This window comes from Apis florea, unplaced genomic scaffold, assembly GCF_048593485.1.
Source record: "Apis florea isolate Af1SG1 unplaced genomic scaffold, ASM4859348v1 contig_3696_pilon, whole genome shotgun sequence".
In the NCBI taxonomy this organism is placed as follows: domain Eukaryota; kingdom Metazoa; phylum Arthropoda; class Insecta; order Hymenoptera; family Apidae; genus Apis; species Apis florea.
In genome coordinates this window covers 743,928-771,065 of record NW_028256809.1, presented here as the reverse complement: position 1 = coordinate 771,065, position 27,138 = coordinate 743,928, and the positions used below count along the sequence as shown (strand labels likewise).

Genomic DNA, 27,138 nt, shown 5'->3' with positions numbered 1-27,138 from the left:
AAATCATCTATAAATCAAGATTAATTAAAAGTAATTTAAATATTTATTACATTTTCAAAATGTAAAAAATTAACACTACGATTTATTTCAATCATTTTAATAATTATTTAATAGATTATATAGCAATAATTATTTATTATTATTAATTATTATTATTATTTATTATTATTTATTATATAGCATATTGATTCGCAACAGTAATGAATTTTACAAGACCATTTAATTGATTATGAAATATAACAAATTTTTCAGAAATATTTTATATAAATATTGATAATAACTATTCAAAAAATATATAACTAATATTATATACATATACGTATATATATTTTATATATATAGAAAAATATATAATTATATATATATATGTTAATTATTATATTATAATAATTATATATATTAACATATATGTATTATAATATTATAATACATATATATATAGTTTTCGAAGATATAAATTAACTTCTATATCTAATTAAATATATCAAAATATTGTTTAAGAAATATTTTATTTTAATTAAAGTAATTTGATTTAGAATCTACGATTTTTACGAAAATTATATAATGTTAAAAAATATAAAATTATTTTGTCATTTTATCATAAAAATTTATGTAAATTTGTTGAAATTTATTAAAAATTTTAATAATTATTTCTAAATATTTGTAATAATATTTCAATGAATATTAGGAATATTAGATTCTCCTGTAACAAGAAATTGTAACTTACTAATTGTAACTAATTTTTAATTTGTAATTTATTTTATTTCAAAGAATTAAAATATTATTTATTATTTAAATGTATTATTTGAATGTGGAATATATCCATGATTCTAGAAAAAGAAAAGTAAAATGATATATCATAATGAAAATCAAATATTTAAAAAAGTTGAAAAATCAGTATTAGTTTTATTATGAAAGTTTTGTTATGAATTTATTTTTTTATAAAAAATTAATAACAAAAATTTTTAATTTTAACAATTTTCAAAACAATTATATGTATCATAATATTTCTATATAAGAATATTTTTAACATGAGAAAAAATATACTTAAGTATAATTTTAACTGTACAATTTTACAGAATTCATTTTAATTGAATTCTCCAATTAAATCACCATTTATTCAGATTATTTTAATATTTTATTATAATATATTTAAGTAATAACTTTTAAAATAGAGTTATATGTATAGTAATAAATATGTATAATAATAAAAATATTTTAAGGAACTTATTAATAAAAAAGATTAGCTGCAATTCAATGTTTTAAACAATATTTTTTTCTAATGATTTAGTAATTTTTAATATTTATTAGTAGACATTTATTAATAATTAATATTTTGATAATTGAATAATCATCTATATTTCAGATCATAAATATAAATAATAATGATTTTATATATTATATTTTATTATATATTATTATTTATAATAATTAAAAAAATTTATCACGATTTTGTTATAATAACATGATATAATTGATATTATTTGTTGTAATAATTAAATGATTGATATTTATAATAAAAAATATCAATCATTTAGAAATTTTAATCGTAAATCAAAATCATACACAACAAATAATTTAAGAAGAAAAAGCTTAATATAATATTTTTAATTTTATTTATTTAAATAATATGTATAATAATAAATATAAAAATATATCTATTAATATATATTTCTATATTTCTATTTTAGGAAAAGTCTACGAATATTAGACAAGCATGATGTTTCTGGATTTAGCAACACTTCTATTTTCCATAGCATGCAACAATTTATTCAAACAGTACACGAAATGGAAGATACAATTTTAATTCCCAGGCGGCTTCTAGATTTAACTGTAAACGATTTACAAGATACAATTTATTTGGAAGATAAATATAATTCTATCGTTAAAGCAATTTGGCCTAATACAGATTTGTATCATCTTTATAATATTATTAATCAAATGAAAGTCGAAATGTTATGGTCACATGATCACATGAATAATTGTCATGAATCAGAAAAAGATTCCGCTTTAATACAAAGATTTAAACATATTAAAAATTTAAGTAACACATCAATGTATAGTATAAAAAATACTGGTACTTCCTCTAATTCAGAATCAGATGTAATCATTAAAAATTATTCTGAAATGTTAAATGAAGATAGTGCTAATACTATTATACCATCTATTAAAAAACATTTACATGGATTACATTTTAATATTCAGAAAATGACATTAGCTGCTGAATATTTAATATTAACATATCAAAGAATAATCGATCATCAAACATAATTTTTTAAATAATTAGAAATATAGTAACATACTATAAATTAAAAAGTCATATTATATTACATCATTATAAAATTGAAATATTACATCATTATAAAATTAAACAAATTAATACAAATAAAGATATCACATTATCACTTATAGATATGCTATATTTACATTATTTTGACGGTACTTTCTAATTTATATTATATGACATATTATATAATTATATTATATAATTATATATTATATATAGGAATTATATATAATATATGATATATTAAAAAAAACTGTATAATATGACATAATTAAAATTATAACATTAAATTATTATAATAAAATTATAATAAAATTAAAACATAAAAAAATTAAAGAAAAATTAACAAAATGATATTTTTTTATAATTTTTAATTTCTTTTTGAAATTATATTATTCTCTTTTTGGAATCATATTAAATATTTATTTCTTAAAATTTATAAATATTATAAAAATTTATTTAAAAAAATATATAATATATTAGAGAACAATAATAATTTTTAAATAGATAGGATATATTTATTGTAATATTAAAAATACGACTAAAGCATATAAAAAACTATAAATTTTTATATAAGAAACTCTGTTTTTGGCATTAATATAATAATTATTAAAGATTTAGACATATAATATATTTACAAAATTGAATTTCTTTACGAATTTTTTTTTTTTTTATATTATAAATTAAAAATTGAAATTATCGAAAAATTTTCAAGATTGTTCTTCACATTGATAATCATATAATTATCATAAAATATTGAATTTTGTCAATAAAGATGTTTAAAATTAATTGTTTCCTATTTATATATCGAAAATAAAGTTGTTATTAATTCTTAAAATTATTATTGCATATAAAATATCAAATTTCAAAAATATATAAAATTATTCAAAATTTTGACTTAATGTTGACTTAAATTATATTTATATATGTCAATTTAAAGTTTGAAATTTCCTGAATATTTATAGAATTAGAATTATTTAATATTTAAGAATAAGAATTATAAAAATAATTATAGAATTATGTTTAATAATTATAAATGTTTTTATAAATTATAATTTTTTATAAATTAAATGTTATAATGTTTTTTAATAAATTCATCAACACTTGTGTATTCATATCACATATAAATTTCTTATGTTACTATTTTAAACACAATAAAATATTTGTTAAATTATGCTATTTAAGATATTTATTTCATGCTAATGAAATAATCTATACTATTTTATATTCATTTGCAATTACAATCAATAAAAAACGCAAAATAATATAATAAATAATATATTTAAAAAAGTTATCTAATTCGAAAATTCTGATTTTAATGAAAATTTGTATATATAAACTTAATTAGTTATGGAATAATTTTTTTGATGGAAAATTTTTTTGACCGGCAAATGAAATCAACCAGAAATGTTTCAATATTTTAAATATCATTTTGCTTAAAATTTTTTTTACAATAGAATGATAGAACATTTAATAGTATTATGAAATTTTTACAATTAAAATTTTTAAATTTTATTTTATTTCGTATTATTAATATATTTAAAAATATATTAAAAATGCATATGAAATTTTGAGCATTAATTTCACTTTAATCAAATCAGTATACTTTACATATTTATAAATTTTAAAAAATAAAAAAATTAATTTTTAAATTTTTTTTATAATTTATTTTTTATAAATATATATATATAATAACATATATAAATAATTTGTTTTTTATAATTGAACTCATAGAAAATATATGAAGATTAAGTATATATTTTTTTTAATAGAATCCATAAAAATATAAGTCTATTCATATAAAAAACTTAGTTTACAAGATATCTTAATTTTAATTTTTTTAAATTTATCATATGAAAAACAAGAAGAATATGAACAGAAAAGTATTTTGTATATTTTTTTGTTTTTCTTGTGATAAGATAAATAAAATTTAAATTAAAATTGATTTTATTAAATTGAAATTTAAAAAAAAATTTTTTTCTATTAGTTATTAGAATAAAACTTCTTAAAAAAATTCTGAAAACAAATAAAAGCATTTAATTTAATTATATCAATGTGTTGGTGAAATGATAAAATTGATTATATGATTTATTCAAAATATAAAAATTATTAATAAGTAATTGACTTAAATAAATATTTTTTTTTTATTATTTATGATGAAAATTAATATCGATTAAATTGCAATAAATAACAAGTTTGGTTTGAAGGATAAGTAGAATATAATGGGATTAAAAAAAAACTTGATTTTAAATTTCGATATCAAGATCAATTTTCAGCAAGTTTTTTTTAACAAATTTTCAACTTTGAAAATATGATTTGAAAATATTTATCTACAGATAAAATATTTTTTATTCTCTGTATTTCTAAATCAAATCCAATACAAAAGATTTGTGAGATGTTATTATGCATAAAATAATAAAATAATAAATAATAAAAAATAATGTTACATATATAAAATATTAGAATTATGGTATTTATAATATAATATACAAAGTTTCGAACCTAAAGCATATATATATATCTGATCAAAAAATTAAGATCATTCAGAATTTTCAACATTTTTCATAAAATTTAAAAATTTGAATAAAAATTTTTAAATTACAAATTTTATTAATTGTTAATATATTTCACATATATTAATATATTTTATGACATATAATATTATTTTTTATTATCCTATTATATGATCAAATAATTCTCTTGTGAATCTAATTGAAAATATTGAAATTCACACTTACATACAAATATTGTATACAAATCATCCGTTAAGAATAAAACCAGAATTAATTTGTGAAGCAACCAGATAGCGACCTTGAATTTCATTATCGATATTTCCAATATTTTCAATTTAGGTTTTAATAATAATTTACAAACAGGTACAGTTTTTTTATAAGATTTTACAAGTTTTCAAGATCTTCAATAGTAGTCGAAATTAAGATATAATAGCGATGGTCACTTTATAAATCACACTTGCGCGCCAAATATCTTGCAATAAAAATATAGAAATACTATAGAAGCGCAAGGATCTTGACCTCCATATGCTGCGATGTGACTTCGCGAGGATTCATTCTTGGAATCATTTTTTTCAAGTTCTATTTTCACAGAAAATATTGGAAAAAATGATATGATTAGACAAAAAACTAAAATCCAGAATCAGATAGAATTCGGTATAGATACAGTTCAAATCAGAGTTAGAAATAGATAGAATTTAGTTAGTTGTCAATCATCGGCTAACTCTAAATAGTTAGAATCAATTACTATTAGTTCACTCAAAGCTCACAATACAAACAATTGTACAGTCTTACAATCATAGGTGTAGAATGCAATTTAGACACTTTTTTGAGTAATATTTAAAATTTTATTGGGCTTTAATATTATCCAAAAATAAAAGATATAATATAGTTCTTAGAATCTCATACAAATTAGAAAGAATATGTAAATAATTATAAAAATATTTAATAGTAATAAATATTATTATTAAATGCTGTATTAAAAACATGAAAAAAATTGAAAATTGTAAATAGTCTTAATTTTTTAAGTAGAGATTGTAAAACTCGAATATATATTTATTTGTAAATAATTTAACATTTAAAAGAATCGAATTTGATGAATTTAAATTTGAAAAATCACAATGAAATTTGAAAGATTGTGATTTTATTTAAAATTTAATCAGGTTATTTCTTAAATTATAAATGTAAAAAATTATTATAAATATAAATTAAAAATATTTGTAAAATAATTGTCAAAAATAATATAATTAGAGATAATTAATTAAAGATAATAATATAGACTAGAGATAGTTATAGAGATTATGTAATATTTTAAGTGATTATTAATTTTTCGAATTAAATAAAGTTTTACTTTTATAAAATATTGAATAGAAATATTAGGCATTTTCATGCGACGGTAGCGTTGGGTACCGGTAATTTGAAAACAGTAACATGAATCAAACCTGGTAACTCGCCAATACCATATCTATATCTAATATTATATTTAAAATTGCAACACAACAAATTTACGTATTTAATGATTAGTCAATATTTTTTATTCATAATTCCAAAAAACGAAACAAGGCAAAAAATTTTTTAAAAATTTTAGAGTCTTATCAATTGGTTTCTAGTTTTTTATATTAATTCTTTTGACAATTTATGAAATTCGAAAATCTAAAAAATATATTTCATTTTCAAAAATTTAGTATATTTGTTTTTCAATAATTTAATAATTTAATTATTCGTGTTGATTGGTTTATAATGAGTATCATTTTTTGATTATATATTATAATTTTATAAATTCTAAGTAATAGGTATAATAAGTAAATGTTAAGTAATATGATAAAATCTTTAAAAAAATTTTTTTAGAAAATTTTAAATTAAAAATTTATTCATAATTTTAAATAATAAAAAATTCTTATATTTAAAAAATAATTATATATTTAAAAAATATATTATTTAGAAAAGTTAATAATATGAATAAGATAAAATTTTTATTTTATGATATTTATGATATTTTACATTTTACATTCTAATGTAATTAATGTTTTAATTAATCAACTTTCTTTTATGTTATATATATTGTATTGTATATTATAAATATTGATCTTTCGCAATAGTATATGATTTGATTTTTTATATTTATTTCGAAATCATGAACATTTGAAATAAATGATTTCCTATTTTTTATAGTCTGTATCTTCCTTTATAACGTTTACATTATTATAAATAATTATGGTTATAATTATAAAATACTGTGACATAATTTATTTTTTTTATTATATTTTATTATATTTTACATATTTGTATTTTTTCTTATATTTTTTTATATATGAAGCAATTAAGAAAAAAATATTATGATGATGATTTGGCGTATTATTTATGTATACATTAAGTGTAAATATAACTTTTATTAAATAAATGATTTTATGTTATAATATTAATTGTATGATTTGGAATTCTTTGAGTGAAAGATAATTTAAAATTATGCGTTGGTATTTTTATTCTCTAAATAGATTGAATAAAAATTCAATATAAAAATTCCTAAGAATACAGAACTTTGCATATAAATAATTTTTAAATCACTGAATTTTTAAAATTAAAATAACCATTTTAATTTTATCAAAATCTGTTAAAAACATATATAAAAAAAGTTAAACAATTATAATATTCTTTTTTAAATTTCAGCTGTTTACTTTAAATATAATATTTTTTATATTTTAATTTTTCTTTATTATATCAATCACACTTAACAATGAAGAAATTTAATGTACAAATGATTTCTTATTTCGTTCCCAATTTATTTATTAATATTACTAAACCTAAATATTAAAGCCAAGTTCACGTGATAACATACCAAGCATACATACTATATTTTTGTACATACAATATATATGGATAGATGCATCATATGAATGGAATAAAACGATAGTAGTGACATCTGTAGATATTTCTTTTTTTAATATGAAAATAAAATACCGCCAATTCAATGTTGATCGCATGTATGTTAAATTTTTCATTGATGTTTTAGAATTAGAAGTTTTTATTTTATTATAGATAAACATATATAAAAGAAAATTTTGAAAAAGTGTCGAATTGATTTTAGTTCTTCAATGTTTTGACCTGCATGACAATGGCGGATTTTATGTTTATCACATATTTTATATTATCGTTGACACTAAAATTATGTCCAGGTGTGCAATATATTTTTCAATTAAATAAATATTTTATTTGGATAATAATATAACAATTTAAAAATGAAATTTTAATTTTATCTCTATTTAACATTTTATAATAATATCTAACATATTTATTGTTATTCTTTAAATTGAATTTTTCTAATTTTTTTTTATTAATTTGATATTTAATATATTTTATATCTAAATAATATAAATACACATTTGCTTCATAAAAAACAATGCTTCATAATATCTTGAAATATATTTCAATGGTTAACAGGAATCGTTTTTAGGAGAAGAAGAAAAGTTTACTTTATTAGAACATGATTTTTCTATTGAAAGTGAAGAACCACAAACATCTATAGATATTATGGCTTTTAATAGCAGTTCAATGGGACAACAACGTTTTAAATGTCATACTTGCGAGGGGCCAGATTGTTTACACTCTGATATCTGTTATAATGCAGTTACTGTAATGTTTCTTATATTATTGTAGATAAAATGATTGAATTAAAAAATATTAGAGAAAATAATATATTTTTTAACATCTAATAGTGCTGGAAGTCTAGAGTAAGACAATCAAATGGTATAGAAAGTGTAAGTAGAGGATGTACATCATCAATAGATCAAATGTTATTGATATGTAATAAACAATTACCACCACGTATGATTCAAAATGATAATAAAAAAAGACATGTTATTAGATCTTTAAAAGGTGTACAATATTATGTTGAATGTTGTCAAACAGATTTCTGCAATGGTGGGCCATTTCCAATATTACATGATTTTAATGGAGGTAAATATATATATAATATTGCATCATATTCAGATTTTATTTATATATTTATTTCTTGTAATTTATTTTCTAATATTATAATATTTTTTTTTAGATATTGTTGAAGAAAATTATGCAGTTAAATTAACATTGGCAATTTTGGGTCCTATGGTTGGATTCTGTATTATTGCTGGAATAATATTGTTTTATTTATTGGTATGTAGGACTCGTAAAAAAAGCACTTTGACTGCAAGGCGTAATAAACTTGTTATAGATTCTGAAATGGAGTCATCTATCCTACATTTTTCATTTTCTTCTCCAACATCCACTAATATGTATCATTCTCATGAATTAAAAGCAACTGCAGCTGGTGATAGCACATTAAAGGTATGTCATATGATATTTGCAATAATTATTTGAGCTTAAAAATAAATTAATAAAAAAGATATCTCAAAATAAATTATATATAAAAACTAATTTTATGTATAAAAATAATTGAAAAAAAAGACTAAAATTCTTAAATAAAATCATTTTTTATTATTTGTATTTGATATCTTGAGATAATGTATAATTTTATCATGGATAATGAAAATGTTACAATATGTAGAAACTAAATATATGTATATAATAAGTAATCATATATAAAAAAGTAAATTAGTAAAAAATATTAAAAAGTTAATATATTTATTAATTTTTGATTCTAAAAATAAAAAAAAAATATATTAATATATAAAAATATCAAATGATTCTATCGTTTACTTTCCATTTCGTAAAAACTTCTAATATCTATAATAATGATTAAAACTTCAATTGTTTTTAATTTAATAAATAACTTTTAAGTAATATTTTTATATCTGTTTTAATTTCTAGAATTAATTCTATAAAAGTGTCACAAATATATTAATAGTATATTTCTAATAATATAAATAAATTGTTTTTATTGAAAAAAAAATTATGGAGTTAAGTTAATGGAATATAGGATGATATAATATCTTACAATTTATTTTTTGTTAATAAAAAATAGATCAATTATATAAATATTAAATATTTTAATGAATTACATTTATTAAAAGATTTATTAAAAGATTTAGAAAATATACATTTATTTAAATATTCATTTAATATATTTTTGTTAATATTTTTCATTGATCTATTTGTTTAGATTTTAAATTATTTTTAAATTAATAAAAAATAAATTATAAATTGCTTTTATATTTTATGAAAGATATAATAGTATTATTTCTTTTATTTAAATTTCCTTTGTATGAATATTTAGATATCAAGAAATTATCTTTAATATTCAAATATCATGTATATGAAATACTAAATAATATATATATCAATTTAAATTTAATAGTTTATATAATATACTAAATATTGTAATCAAAATGAAACATATTAATAATAAAGCATCTAAATATAAAATAAAAAACTATTAGAAATAAGAAATTAATAAAAATGTGACATTTATAAAAAAATATTTTAAAAATAACATCAATTAGAAATATTAAGTTTAAATTTTTCATTAAAAAATTTTTCATTCTATTAGCTGAAACTGACAAAATGTTATATGTATTACATATATGTAAATGTCTTGAAGCATTTCAAACTTTCAAAAAAAGATAATATTGGATATGAAAAAATATAATATAAATAATCTAAGTAATAAAAATATTATGTAATTTAGATGTTTTAAAGATTTGAGATCCAAAAACTTTAATACTATAAAATTTATTTTTTTATTAGTATTATTAAATCATATTTAATTCTATTATTATTTAATTTTATTATTAATGTTATGTTTATTCTTTAAATTATAATTTAAGCATATCCCAAACTATGAATATATTTTATGAACAAAAATAAAAAAAAAATATTATGTAAATTTTTGAAATATTCTATTTAAAAATAAAAACATAACGTTAGCAAAATATGAATAATTTATTCTTTGTTCGATATAGCATAAAAATAAAATTTTAAAATTTTTTCCTAGAAATAAATAATTAAAGTAAAAATAAATTGATAAATATATTGATTTTCTTTTTTTATTTTACATTATTTTTTTTATTTTATTTGTTTAAAAATTTTCTATGAAATTTAAATATTATATAAATTTATATCATGAAATATATAGGAATATTTGGATGGAAGAAGTTTAACCAGTGGATCAGGATCTGGATTACCATTATTAGTACAACGAACATTAGCTAAACAAGTAGCATTAGTAGAATGTCTTGGTAGTGGTGGTAATGGTGGATTTGGTGGAGAAGTTTGGAGAGGAATATGGCATGGTGAAAATGTTGCTGTAAAAATATATTTTTCACGTGACGAAGCAGCTTGGGCTCGTGAAACAGAAGTTTATTCTCAATTATTACCATCAAGACATGATAATATTCTTGGATATGTTGGAAGTGATATGACAAGTAGAGCAAGTTGTACTCAACTTTGGCTAGTAACACATTATCATCCAATAGGCTCACTTTTTGATTATTTAAATCGAACACCTCATTCTTTAACACACCATCAAACACTCAATATCTGCTTGAGTATTGTGAATGGATTACTTTATTTACATACAGAAATTCATGGAACAAGAGGAAAACCTGCTATGGCACATCGTAATTTGAAATCTAAAAATATTCTCGTTAAAACTAATGGTAGTTGTGTAATTGCTGATTTTGCATTAGCAGTAACACAAGACCGATTAGCTACAGATAGAATTGATTTAAAGCAAGGTACAAAACGATATATGAGTCCAGAAATTCTTGAACAAACGTATGTAATATTTTTTATTATATTATATTTTTCTCACTTACTTTATATCAGTAGAAAAAATAAGCAATTTTTTTGAATGGAATTATATAATTTTTAAATTATAAAATTAATAAATAAATTGTTTCCTATAAAAAAAATATTAATGTATTTTTAACAAAATTATTTGTTTTAAAAAATATTTATAGAGATATTTTAATTTGAATTTTTAAGAAACATATATTAAAAACAAGAAATTCAATTAAATTTAATTTCAAATTAAAATGTTTTTTAAACTAATCATGTTTGTTAAAAATTAAATTAATATTTCAATACATATTTCTTTTTTATATATATCATAATAATATTAATTAATATCAAATATTCCATTTAAAAAAAATGAAAAAAAATTTAATTGACTTTCATAAATCATTTATAGATATGATATTTATAAAAAAAGAAATAACTTTAATGTTTATATTTATTATATATTAACTATTTAAAATAACTTTTATATAAAATATTTGTTTTATACAACAAGTTATTATGAATTATTTAAAATTTTTACATTAAGAGATTTACTTTTTATAATATTTCATTATTAGTTATAGTTAATCCTATCTAATAGTTTTTTTTTTTTTTTTTTTAGTATACAAACATAAATTTGTCTATTTTTTAATGATATAAGAGAAAACATATTTAGCATATATAAATAACATATATAAATAAAATTAAAGACACAAAAACAATTTTTTACATTTTTTTAAAATAGAATGACAGAAATAATTTTATATTATATAGTTTTAAAATATTTCTTTTCAGTTTTTAGTGTTATTAAACTTAATAATATTTATTTGAAACATTTTTTTTTATTCTATGTAATTAAAGCATTTTGTAACAATTTTTTTTATGAATTTTTCTTATCAAAAATAATAAAATGAACATCAGTCTGAATTAAAAATTACATTAAAATATTCGCTGTATAACTTATGCAAAATTATGCAAAATAAAGAAAAATGTTTTAAATAAATATTAGTAGATTTAATAATACCTAAAAATAAAAATTTAATCAAGTGACAAAGAATAAAAAATTAATATAATATACAATTTAATTTTATTTATATATTGAAAAAATTAGAAAATATATTTTCATTCTTAAAATATGCATTTTTCAAATTTTTTTATAATTCAAATTACTATAAATCAGTTAATTTTAATCATTAATTTAAAAAATGTAATTTAAAAAATTAATTTTTTTTTAATTCTTAATGAAATTTTTTAGTATATAAAATATAATTGATTATATATTTTTTAGTGGAATATTACTTTAAGAAAGTAAAATCAGTGCTCAAAGTTTTAATATTTTTTATTTTTTTAAATATAATTTTAGTAGTACAAAATTTTAAATTATGAAATATTTCGTTTTTAATATTTTATTACTTTTATAAAAAATATCTCTATATAAAATTACATTCAAAATTGAAAAAAATGTTGAAACATTCAGGAAATTTTTATTTCTTCAAATTTTTTATTGATAAAAGAAAATTGTTCCATGTAAAAAAATAATTATGTTATATATACTTATATAAACTTATAATAAAATCAAAAATTTTATTTAAAATGAATTATTTAATATAATAAACAGAATGAATATTTTTATAATTGATTGTAATCCAGTTTGTTTAACATTATTTAAAATATTTATGCAAGATATTTTCTAAATTTATTTGAGTCTATTAAAAATGTAAATAAAATTAAATAATTTCAAATTACTTAAATATCATTAATAATTATAAAACTATGAAACTATATATTTACTTATTAATATAATTTGTTGTTTATGCATAATAATAATAATCAAAAAAAATTTTTATTTGATATAAAAGAAAAAAATGAGAAATATAGATGTCAATATATTTAATACAATTAATAATTTTAATTTATATTTAAAATTTAAATAATAAATATTTAAGTTGAAAAATAATATTTTATTTTAAATATTTTTAGGATAAATATTGAGTGCCTGGAGAATTTTCGACGTGCAGATATATATAGTTTAGGACTGATATTGTGGGAGGTTTGTAGAAGGTGTATAAGCAATGGTGTTGCATTAGAATATGTAGCACCTTATTCTGAATGGCTTTCTAATAGCCAAGAACCATCTATTGAAGAAATGAAAAAATTAGTATGTTTGGATCAACATAGACCACCACTTCCTAATAGATGGCATTCTGATCCAGTAAATATCTACTTTATTAATTATTTAAATTTCAAGGAAAAATTTTATTTATATTTTTATATTTTTAAGTGTTTATAGTTTATAATGAAAATTTTTATAAAGTGCTTATTATTTTTTCTAATATTGCTATTTTTATTAATTTGTATACAGAATATTTGAAGGAAATAGATAGAAAATTAAAAATTAAAAAAGTGAAATTAAAATAAATATAAAAGTTAATATGTAAAAATATCTATTGAAGTTTATTTTTCAAGTCATAAGTAATTTAAATTTGCATTAGCGAGATAAAGATAGAGAATATGACAGATCGTTTTATCTAATGCAAATTTAATTGTTTATAATTTGAAAATAAGTTTTAAAGGAATTTTTTAGAATTACTCTTTAAATTTTTTATCAAAATCTTTCTATCAAAACTTATTTTATTTTCATCAAAATATATTGTATTTTAATATATAATTTATTTTTGTATTTTAGTATTATCTTCTGTTTTAACATCTTCTAATAGAGATTATATATAATAAAAAATTATATGAAATAAATATTGTTTATATGAAAATACGTTAAATAATAATGTATATTTTACAGACACTGGCTGGTTTGGGAAAACTAATGAAAGAATGTTGGCATGGGAAACCTGCAGCACGTCTACCTGTTCTTAGAGTAAAAAAAACACTTGTTAAATTAGCAGCTAATGACACACGTGTTCATTTATCTCTTGATTAAGTAGCATGTTTGAATACGTATTATTTTATGCAGATATTTATTAATATGAGTACAATAAGCTGTGTGGCTTCTGTAAATTTATTTCTTTTTTGCAAAATATGAAAGACAATTATATAACATTTGTCCTATCATTTATTTTATTATTCATATATTTATAATCATCTTGAACAAAAAACTTCAGACAAGAAATTAATTCTGGTTTAATATAATTTTAAGATCATAAGTTACAATTTTTATAGATTAATATTTGTGTATTATATTTTATAGTAGTTTTTGTAGTATATTTAGTAATTAAATTTGTGAAAATATTATTTTTTTTTTTTATTAAATAAGTAAAATCATATTATCTTAGATAGTTTAATTATACTAAATAAAATTGTTTATTTCTTGAAATTAATTAACATAATTGATTATATATTTACATATTTGATATTTTAATTAGATGAATGATGTAACTTTGTTAAAATAAAATTTTTAATCTTTCAATGCAATCTAATATTGCATGTAATTAAAATAAAGTTAAGAACTATTGATTATTCACATGATCAATATGTTTTTTTTAACTTAATTATTATAACAATTCATAATTGAAAAATTCAAAAATACATTTTTATTAGAAAAATTTTATATCATTAATTGTTGATATTGGAATAATCTTATAATTATTCATGTGTGTATATATATATATGTAAACAATTGATGACAATTGATAAAAATTTTATCAAAATAAATATAAGATTCTTACATCATATAAATATCAATTATTAAGAAATATTTTGCAGATAAAACAATCGTATTCAAAACATTAATAAATTGATAATTACTATTAGTATATTTCTTCGGCATACTATTATTTTTGTACATGTATAAACGTTAACAAAATGTATAATAAAATTTATAATTAGTACCGTTATTTATTCTTAAAATTTATTAGTATTTTGATTATATTCATATTTAGCATTCTATTTTTTATAAAATACTATCTATTTTTAAAATTATTTTTTATTAAATAAATTAAAGAATTTTTCATATTTTTACATGAAATTTTTGATATTCAAAAAAAAGATTCAAACTTCATTTAAGTGTAAATATAATATTTAAAAAATTAATGTTGTTATTTTTATTGTCAATAATATAAGAATTTTGAAATAAAAAATATAAAAAATATAAAATATCTATATTAAACAAATTAAAAATAAACTTTTTCGATGGTAAAATTTTTTGAAAGATTTCTTCATCTCTTTTTTACGAATGCATTTTTGATTTGATTTTTATTTTTCGATTTCTTAATTAATTCTTATTGAATTTATTAGTAATCTTAGAAACGCATTTTCCTTTTTTTTTTTATTATTATAGGACTACAATTATGATTTTAATCGAATTTATTAATTATGTAATAATACAGGGAAAAAATAATCAATTAAAACAACATCAAAATATCATAGACAGCATAATTTGCTAGATGAAGCTTTTTAACATGAATGATTATTAAGATAGATGTGAAAAAAATTTTCGTATTAAAATATTTTATCCGAAAAAATTTTTTTACATTTTCAAATTAAATTTTATTATTAATACTTTTTAATTTGAAGATCTAATAAGCAAAAATATTTGTTATTAAAATTCTACAATATATATGTTAAAAAAATGAGTATTTTAAAAAATATATTCATAATGTTATAAAATAATAATTTTATATTATATATAGAATATTAAATATATATTATAAAAAATTATTATTATATTAAATAAATATATTAATATATAAATATATAAATATACATTAAATAATATAACAAAAAGAAATGTTCAATTAACATAGATTTTAATCAATTCTAATCAATTCTTTTAATCTAAAATCGAGTTTTGTTATTTATAAATATTTAATAATTGAGTTTTTTATTATATATTTTTTATAATTTTTCTTTTTTTGAGTTATATTTAAATATAAACAAAAAGATTGATTCAAAAACACAGATATTAACTCAAAATTATTAATATAAGATTATTATTAATAGAGATTACTTAAACAAAATACAAATTTTTAGTATTTATTTATTTATTGAATGTGAAAAATGTTATTGGATCATTAACAATGTTTATTTATTATTCGAACATGAAATAGTAAATATACAATTTTATGAGTGGCTTTACCAGTAGTTTTTTTCTTCTTTTAGATTTATGAAATAATCTCTGTGATGTTAATAATAATTTTAATAATTTCTGATTAATATCTTTTTGTTTACTTTTTCGTTTAACAAAGAAACTCAGATTTTCGTAAATAATAAAAGTCAATTTTATATTAAAAGGATTGAAGAAATTCGATATTGAATATTCATAAATTATAAAAATTGATTTTATATTGGAAAGATTGATATAAAACTAATTGATTAGACATTTTTTACTTCTCTTAGTATTTTAGTATTACAAAATCTTAAAATGTTAGAATCTTTTTTTAATGTATTTCAAGTCTTATTTCAGAATATTCATTCAAAATTTAAAATTTTTTATATTAACTTTTACTAAACCTTTTTTTTTATTTTTTCTTTTTTTTTTCATAGAAAAATTTAGTAAAAGTAAAAAAATAAAGTTTTTTTTAATGTTTTCTTATCATTGATAATCACATGATAAATATAGTTATCTATATTGATATACATTACATATCATATTTACATAATATAATTGTCATGGATTTTGCTTAATTTGGCTTATATTGAAGGAGGGTATTTTAATAAAATGAATTATCTTGTGATATTTCAAAGATATGATTTTTCAATTTTGGATATATAAAAATCAATAATTATTTGAAATATATTTAAATAATTTATTTAAATACTAATAAATATATTTTTTTCATAGATTATTTTTTAATATAATTAATTCCTAATATATCTAATATACAGATTATCAGTTTTAACATATTCTGAATAAAATATTTTTAGTTAAGAAATAAGTTATATATATTAATATATTATTACATATATATATTTTTTTTTATCAGTGAAAAGTTTTTAAAGCAGTTTTAAATTTTAAAAGTTTGTCAATTCATTCATAGATTATAATTAATAAAATATAACATAAAACAATAGAGACTCCCAATTTTTTTTAAAAGGGACACAAAAATAGCAGATAGGAATTTTCGGATAATAGAACAATTACTTTCTTTTGCATTAAACTTTATTTATTCAAATAGAAATGAATAAAATTGGCAGTTTCTTTCAACATTTGAAGATCCTATATCTTTTTAGTCACATAAATTTTTTATTGTAAGCAGCTGCATAGAATTATATTCCCTCAAACTATCGAATCTATATTCTGAATATAATTTTCAATATTGCGTTTCTATTTTCAGTATGCGTTTTTTAATATCTATGATTGTAGATTTTCCAACATCATATATTCTTGTTAATTTTGTTGCACTTTCACTACTCTGAAGATCTTAATTATTTTGTATTTTTCTTCAATAGTTAAAACTACACTTTCATTTATTTGCCATTGTGATACTGTTCTTTGCTTCAAATTGAATTGATATGATTGCATTTAATCGATCAAATATAGGAAAATATTTATTACATCTAAATATATTGTATTTACATTGTAATTTAAGTATGTTGTATATAAACATCGCTATGAAACGTTGTGTTGATGATGTGATAATAGAACATACGGATAATAGAACATCCATATATTTTATATATATATATCTTTTCAATTACAATAATAGATCAATAATTATTCAAAATATAAATTATAACTTAATATATACAGTTTTTATATTATTTTCTTTTGCAAAAAAAATTAATTTTATTTTGATAGTAATATATAATATATAATTACTAATTAGATTAATTTTTCGGTAGTTAATTTTGAGATATATATAATATCTTATTAACGAAAATATTCAGATTAATTTTGAGATACATCATTGACGAAAATAATCAATTCAATTTTGATGTGCCATAGGTTGCAAATAGAAAACATAAATCAAGTTATGCAATACACAGTAGAGAAAGAAATAGTTATAAATATGATAACATATCATAATGCATATAACATTACATTCTATATATATATATATATACACAAGTTAATATATTTATAAATCATTTTCAAATATATATAATATTATATATATATGTTAATATTTTGCAATTAAATGTATTACATAATAATAATATTATACTGGTTGGAAGCTAATAGTGTTTATAGAATATTCTTTGATAGATATCATAATAAGTATATTTCTTAAAAATGAGTGAATTATATAAACGGTTATGCATATCTATAAGAAAGTTAGATCTTTCACGATGTTATCAGGTAATCATATTTGATAGTCAGAGCACGATATCGTATTACAACAAAACTATATTTATCGTATCCGGCAATCAGAGTATGACCTATTCATAATGAGACTTTTTTTATAAGTGAAGATTGTACTCTCACTATTTAAATTTTTTTCTAATTCAATTGGAAGTTTCTCTGTGGGCCACGCTAATAATCGCTAATATCGCGATTAGTGCCTGGTTCACAATATTTCCAAGTTAAAAGAAAATTCGAATTGGGCTGGCAATCTAAATACAAAGTTATCAAAATAAACAGGAATAGATCAGTGTATCTCTCTTATAGATTTCCTCGGATTAGAATATTAGAATATTAGAATGATGTTAATTGCCGTTGAATCAACTGTTTCTGGAATATGTCATTAGAATCGATCTAGTTAGATTGAAGTATATCAAAAATATACAATTATAAGTGTCGACTAAATTCTAAAAATGACAGTTTTCTCAGATAACATCATTCTTTATTTAAGCTTAAGAGAAGTCTACAAACGATAATAACAAAAAAAGTTTTTTATGCGAAGAATTTTCTTCTCATAAATAAGCTCTTCATAAATCTTACAAACAATAAGTGTTTACGAAAATGAGAAAGTGAGATTTTGTCTTCATTATCACTATCATCATATAATGATGATATATTAAATATAAAATAATTTCAAAAATTAATAATAATATAATTGAAACTGAAATGATTTATAATTATGACATTGATGAAAATAGTGATTATTCAGTATACAAATAGATCATATATTCAATTAAATTCTACAAGCTTTTAAGATTATTAAATTAAAATACAAAACAAATTCTTAAAGAAAAAGAAAAAATAAATAATGAAATTAATAATTTATGAGAATTCAATGTATAGAGAAAAAAATTTTTGAAAATCAAATTCAAATTAATTATGTATAGTTAATTGATGACAAAATTTAAATACTGCAATAAAAATTATGTAATGTTCTATTTGTAACATAATTTCTCAAATAATATTAAAAATAATAAAATTTATTTAATTAATATATTTATAAAATAAAATTAATGATTATAAATATATTGTATAAAATAAGAATAATTTAAAAATATTATTTTATAAATTTTTTTTAATTAATTTTGACAAATATTATTTTTTTTAATTATTTTTGCTATATTTTTAATCAAAAAATCTAAGTTTTAATCTTTTGATATAATATAATTTTTTATTTATTTGTTACAACTCATTATAATAATAATTATTATTTTATATGTAGCATTAAAATATAAATCTATCAATTAAAAGAATAATTTTTTCAAAATTGAATCAAATTATTTTAAATTTTTTTGAGAAGTTAGTATAAATTAATTTACTATATGATGTATAAAAAAATTTTTGAAAAAATTGCAATTTATCATTTACTATTTTCGAAGAAAATAGTAAAAACGTTTCTTCTTAAAAATCTTTTTATCTAAACTTCTAGTGAAAATTTGAAATATATACTGTAGATTTGTCTGTTATATATACATAGAACAAACATTTTATTATACATTTTTTTTTTAATTTCATCAAAATTGATATAGAAACGAGTGATAGATATCGAATAATGTAAAAATTTTTAAATGAAAGTTTTGAAAAACTACGATTTTCATAATTTTTAATTGTTTTTAGTTCATAGTACCGTAACTGATTTCGATTTTTTAATATATATAATTGATATAAATTTATAAAATTATAAATTTTTTTTAATTTTCATTATTAAATTTAGATTAAAATCATTAAAAAAGTTGTAAAATCTTTTTTATTTTTTTCATAATTCTGATTAATTGCAATTTTTAAAAAAAAATTTTATAAATTATATGCTTTTTAAAAAAAATTAAGTCATTTATTTTAATTTTAAAAACATTATTCTCTTTTAATTGGTATACTTTTATCCATTATTCTATATTAATTTTTATACTTCTTTGTTGAAAATATTTTTATTTATTACTTTTTCTTTTTGTTTGCACTGCAGATTCTAAAAAACATTAAATTAATTTTATCTATAGCATCTTATAGTATTTTAAATTAAATTCTCAGAATGATTAAACACGAATTGCAGCACGTCTATTTATTATATTTTACATATTTTATAAAACTGATATAAAATTAAAACTATTTCGTGATATCCAAAGTCCAAAGTAATGTCCAAAGTGACTTAGAGAGCAATAAAAAAGAATTTTTAAAGTTTATTATTTAAAAAACTTATTAAAATTTATTATAATATTAATACTATAAAAATTCTGATTAATAATTTTGAGTTTGATATATCATTCATATCAATAATAATAAAAATTATTATAGCTAATAGTAGTTAATAGCAGCTAATTTGTTTTTATTTTAAAACTAAAGCTTTGATCTTTATAACGATATCAGAAAGAATATTAAACTCTATTAAACAATTTTTTAAAATTAAGATTGAAAATAAAAAAATATTAAATAATGTATAAATAATATATAAATTCCAAAAATATCAATAATATCAAAATGAAATTCGGTACAGAACAAATATATATTTAGTACATTTAATCCAATCAAAAATTAATGAAATTAAAAAAATAACAAAATTGTAATAATAATTATATTTTTTAATAATATGGAGATTGATTTCTTTAAAACCATTTAATGTTAACAATTAAAAAATTTAAAAAAAAATCATATTATATTATGGAAATATATTCAATTAATGTCCAATTAATCTGTATAAAAATTTTTTCATTTTGAAACTATTTATGAAAAGGGACTTTTTTCTGCTTTTGAGAGGCAAATATCTTATTGTGTGGTTTTGTAACCATGGATATAAATCTTTTAGACCATGGATATGAATCTAAGAACTGAATATGAATCTTTTAGATTTTTTCCAAAAATAGAGTAGGAGATATTATACAAAGATATTGCACGTATAAATATTAGGAAGAAATGATCATAAAATGTATACTGTATCCAATATCGATATTGGAATGGAACATATTCAAAAGATTGTACGAAGATATTGTATTTTTATAGCAGAGAGTTATATTGAATTTTTTATTATAAAAAAATCGACTCTTTTTAGACCACCAATTTTTATATAAAAATAATTCAAGAACTTCTTTTGAATTATAATGATTAATTGATCAATGTTGGTACAACGAACAATAGATAATATAATATGTGTGAAAATATTTTACAATGATATTTTATTTATGATTTCTATCAAGAAATTATCTGTCAATATTAAGAAAAGTTATTAAAAAAAAAAGTGACACATCTCAAAACTCGAGTTAAATTTTCAATAAGAATATTAAAGTCCAATTAAATATTATTTTGAATATTATATAAAAAAATATCTGAATTGAAAATTATCGTTTAAAGGACTACCTATGATTATAGGATTATACAATTATTTGTATTATAAGCTTTGAGTGAACTATAATGGTAATTTGTGATTGACTGAATTTTATCTGATTTTAACTCTGTTTTCTGATTTGCACTAAATTCTAATTACAGATTTGATCAGAAATCTATTTTGACTAAATTCTTACTGTTGATATGATCTGATGCTATATCTACATAAGCTGAATTGTAATTGTAATTTTAGAAAATTATCGCAAATTCTTCCTCTAATCATTATCTCCTGCGAAAATGCAAACTAGAAAAGAGGAGGTTTAAAAAACCAATAGTCTTTAGCTTTAAAGGACAGTTTCTAAGAATAAATCTTCGAGATGTTTCTATCGCAGCTGTGGGGATCAGAAGCTTTGCGATCATTTCTATAGTGATCACAAGACATTTGGTACAATTGTGATTTGTGAAGTGGCCATTATTGTTATATTTTAATCTCAATTCCTATTAAAAATTTGGAAAATGTAAAATAATTATATCGATTTGTAAATTACAACTAAAATCTAAACTGAAAATGCTGAAAACTATTGAAAATGAAATTCAAACTTTTGACTACTTCATAAGTCAACAAATTAGATTTATTTTATATAAATAACAATTAATTAGTTTATTCATTGTTCATGATGTAATTTAACATAATTTTTTATTGATAAAAAATTGTTATATTTGTTATATTTCAGTTGATGGCAATATTACAATATTTTTTATGGCAAAATGTAATCCATTAACAAAGTCAAATAATACTAATATAAAAATATTAAATATTTATTATATATAGTTTTATCTGATAAATTGTTATTACTCATTTTAAAATTGCAAATTATTAGAAACTGCAAAATTAAAAAATTAAACATACAATATAGATTATAAACTACACATTTCAATAAAAAAAGATTCAACAAAAATGATATAGCAATAACATGATTATAATAAAATTAAGTGCATTGAGTTACCAGATGAACATAGTTATTCCTTCTATCACTAAAATTAGCTTAATTCCCTTGTGGCGATTTCCACAAGCAACATTACATTATTGCTGTTAAATTAAAGATTTCAAATTAAAGATCAAATTTTTGTCAAAGTCAAGCATTGTATTGTTCCATTGTATTGTCTTTTCATTTTATCTAATAATAATAATGGGGATAATATGACATCATATGTTTTCTCTTTGTGAAGAAATTTGGCGTAGGAGAATAAAATCATTTTTGTAGCATACCATAGCCGTTTGAACATAATTGTTCAATATAGTGTCCTTATTTATTAGATTTGATAGATTTTTTCTTTTGTAAATAGTTAAAGATAATATAAAGAAATTAAAAATCTTAAAGATATAATGTTGAGGTCGCAACAATCGTTGGTGTTACGACTTTCGTATATTGCACAAATGGGGTGCCTTACTTATATTGCTGCTCGAAGGACTACCTACCACTGTAGGAACTTTACTTGTTTATCTTATGAGCTCTAAGTGGCGATAGCTGAACTCTTGAGCTCTGTGATTCTAATTGTGCTTCGAAATGTGGATCATCGCCGAGATCTATCTGTCTATCTTCTATGATGACTCTCGACTCCACAGTGTCTTCTCTAAGGCTCTAACTCAACTACTCTTGTTCGATTACTTAAATCTTCCCATGACTTAAGTTCGACTACTTTCTTCTGAAGACTCTATAATTCGACTACTCTTGTTCTAAGACGGCTTAAGTTCGACTACTTAACTCGATTCCTATCTTCTTCGACGAACTAAACGTAAATTCGACTATGCCTATCGCCAGTCTTGGTTCTCCTTTTATCCTTGCATTTCGTGCAAATGCACATAAAGAAGGACTAGAGGAACCAATCATCGCGTCGAAGGGCGGTTTCAAGGGATGAGCCTTCGCGGGGTCGCGTCGTAGTGCATGCTGGACTTTTATTTTCACCTTTATGGTGGTCCATCATATGGCGCGCAAATGCGGCTCGTAAAATGGTCGTTGCTATGGTTTCTGTTCAAATTAAAATCTGAAAATCATTACGAAATCCATATCTGCTCATAAATTACTGTAAAACTATTTGGCAGGGATTCGAACTGTTGATGACAAAACAGGACCCGAACATTTCACGAGCTCGGGCCTTAACATATAATATTAATCCTAAAAAATTTATTAGTTTTGAAATAAAAAAAAAAATTCAACTCTCATAAAAATTTTATATAAATTATTGCATTAATAAATACAATATTAGCCAGCTTATATTTATAAAATTCAAAATACTTATGTTTTCATAGATTTTTTTTATGTCATGGATTATTATAATATATTATAAAATATTTTTTAGAAAAAATTCTTGTTATACATTTGAATAAAAAAAAGTTTTTGAAAATAAAAATTTTAATTTAGTAGAATTTATAAAAATTATAAGAACTGATATTTTGTTTAAAATTTTGTATTAAAAGTTTTGCAAAAAAGTATACTTATAATAAATACTGAATACAATTCAATGAATAATATTATAATAATATTAAATAATATCTATCTCATTTTCTATTCCTTATAAACATATTAATATGAGATATTGTTAAATAAAATCAATACTTAGTTTGATAGTTTTATGATTTGATTATTTTATGGAATTTTTTCTAATAAATATTTTAAAATAATTAATTTTCATGAAATAGTTATTATATAAATTATTATATAATTATTATATAAATTTTAAGATATTTATTCCTCAAGAACAACTTTTAAAAAAATTTCTAATAATAATATTGCTTTTTATAAAAATTCCATAAGATTAAATATTTTAAATATTTTGTTTGAAATGTACATGTTAATAATATTAATGAATATATTAATTCGCAGAATATTTTTAGAGACCAATTGATTCTAGAAATAAAAACAAACATAAAAATTGATAAAATAAAAAAATATATCAGTTAAGGTTATTTATTAAATTATAAAAAATTATAAATAATATTAATTTATAATAAAATTATAAATTATAAAAATAAATTTATATTAAATAAAAGAAACGAAATAGGATAGCGGTGGATATAATGATGCAATAGAGACAAAGTTTTGCTCTATTTTCGTTTTTATCTAATACAAACTTCAATTGTTTATAACTTATTAAGTTTAGCAAAGAATTGTATTTTATAACAGACTGATTACTTCATAACGTAGACAAATTATTTAAAATTCTATTCTAAATTCTATAAACATTTATTATTATATTTATTATTATATTTATTAAATATTGTAAATAATAATATTGTAATAAAATTATTCAAATGTAATTAATACTGCTTATATAAAGAAAATTCAAATAGAATTCTTTTTTAAAAATGAAAGAAAATTATTTATTTGATATTTATCTGATTAAAAAGTTCTTAAGAATTTTTGCAACTTTATTTTGTTTACTCAAAAAAATAGCTATATGATTTGACATTTAAATTTAATTTTCATTTTTTAATAAGTAAAATACGAAAAAAACATAATATATATATTATATATCTGCAAAAATCTGAAAATGTTGAGAACCTAATATATAGAATTTGATATTGATTTGATATTGATATATGTATGTATATTTATATATATATATATACATTGATACATAGAATTACTTATCTTTTATATTTTTTTCAATTTTATTTACAATAATATTTTATTCAATAAATTTATAAAATTAAAAATTTATCAAATATATTTTATTTTAATTATTATATATTTATTTTATTTAATTATTATTTATTTTGATAAAAATTTTCATTTTTTCTTATTATTTATTAATTTTATTTTTATATTTTTTTTTAAATTAAAAATAAATTTTAAATTAAATTAAAATTATCATAATATTTTATTTTATTATTTATTAAAAATTATAAAACGAGTATATATATATATATATATATATATATATATATATTATGTTATTGTAGATACTCATTCTTTTATAATATGTAGTTTACAATACGTAGTTATGGATTGATTTCGTTTTATTAAATTGTATTTTATTATTGCTCATTTTAATTCAATTTCTTATTGTATTAATTACATTTTTCTTTTACGTATTTCTTTTTTGCATCTTGTATATTATATTATTTATTAATAGTATATGTTAAAATCGAAAGCATAAACAACTTTGGATATCGCACAAATGTGGTGCCTAAACTAATGTTACTGCTCGAAGGATCACCTATTACTGTAGGAACTACATATATAATCGTTTATATTATGAACTCTCAGTAAACGAATGGTAATACTTTAACTACTAAGTGTAATGATTCTAATTGTGTTTTGATGTACACTGTATCATCATTGAAATCTCTCTGTTTTCTATATCTAATCTAACTCAATTGCATTAATTGATCACGAGCCTTAGTTTTTCCTCCAATCCTTGCCTTTTCATGAAAATGCACACAGAAAGAAATTGAAGACACCAATTCGCGTTGAAAAGCGATTTCGAAGGATGGTCCCTCGGAGTCGCATCGTAGCACGTGGGGATCAAGACCTTTATGCTCGTTTACATCATGATCTATTGCATAGTATGCAAGTGTGATTTGTAAAGTGGCTCTTGCTATGACATCTTTGCTTAAATCAAAGATCTGGAAAGCGTTACAAAAATCACTCCCGCTTATAAATTACTGTTAGGCTATTAGAGATACTCTAGAGGAATTGTTGAAAATAAAGATCAGACTGCTTCACAAGCTTTGTCCTTATTTTATTTAAGTATACTTATTGCTATTAGTGAATTGTTTGATTCGTAAAATATAGTATATAGAAGATGTAGCATTAAGTTTAATTGTTATGTTTAATTATGAAACAATATCTTATTATTATAATGTTCAAAGATTATGTGCAGAAAAATATATTTCTTTTTTATTTAATATTTTTCAATATTTGAATATTATTAAATAGTTAAATATTTTTCAATAATCATATTTTGTTATTTTAGGCATTTAATAATAATTACATATTTAATTCGAAATTAAAGTTATA

The 27,138-nt window shown here is 18.6% G+C and overlaps 2 protein-coding genes across 7 annotated transcripts in view; both read left to right on the top strand.

Annotated features, from left to right (window-relative positions):
* Nucleotides 1-2,411, top strand: part of LOC105736802 (uncharacterized) — a 42,355-nt gene extending 39,944 nt beyond the window's left edge. For all 3 annotated transcript variants that reach the window (XM_086914607.1, XM_086914608.1, XM_012493155.3), the window contains exon 2: nucleotides 1,692-2,411. In XM_086914607.1, the coding sequence (XP_086770733.1) occupies nucleotides 1,692-2,271 (580 nt within the window). In that variant the 3' untranslated portion in view covers nucleotides 2,272-2,411. The remainder of the gene's footprint in view (nucleotides 1-1,691) is intronic.
* sax (type I BMP receptor saxophone) overlaps nucleotides 1-15,356 on the top strand; it is a 54,960-nt gene extending 39,604 nt beyond the window's left edge. Inside the window, exons 1-8 of one of the 4 annotated variants that reach the window (XM_012493169.3) lie at nucleotides 7,697-7,778; nucleotides 7,883-7,970; nucleotides 8,249-8,427; nucleotides 8,511-8,751; nucleotides 8,846-9,117; nucleotides 10,865-11,505; nucleotides 13,489-13,720; nucleotides 14,306-15,356. In XM_012493169.3, coding sequence (XP_012348623.2) covers nucleotides 7,904-7,970; nucleotides 8,249-8,427; nucleotides 8,511-8,751; nucleotides 8,846-9,117; nucleotides 10,865-11,505; nucleotides 13,489-13,720; nucleotides 14,306-14,443 — 1,770 coding nt within the window. In that variant the 5' untranslated portion in view covers nucleotides 7,697-7,778; nucleotides 7,883-7,903 and the 3' untranslated portion in view covers nucleotides 14,444-15,356. Of the gene's footprint in view, nucleotides 1-7,696; nucleotides 7,779-7,865; nucleotides 7,971-8,235; nucleotides 8,428-8,510; nucleotides 8,752-8,845; nucleotides 9,118-10,864; nucleotides 11,506-13,488; nucleotides 13,721-14,305 lie in introns of those variants that run through there. The other 3 variants (XM_086914606.1, XM_086914604.1, XM_086914603.1) reach the window with 3 other exon arrangements.
* Nucleotides 15,357-27,138: the final 11,782 nt, after the last annotated feature.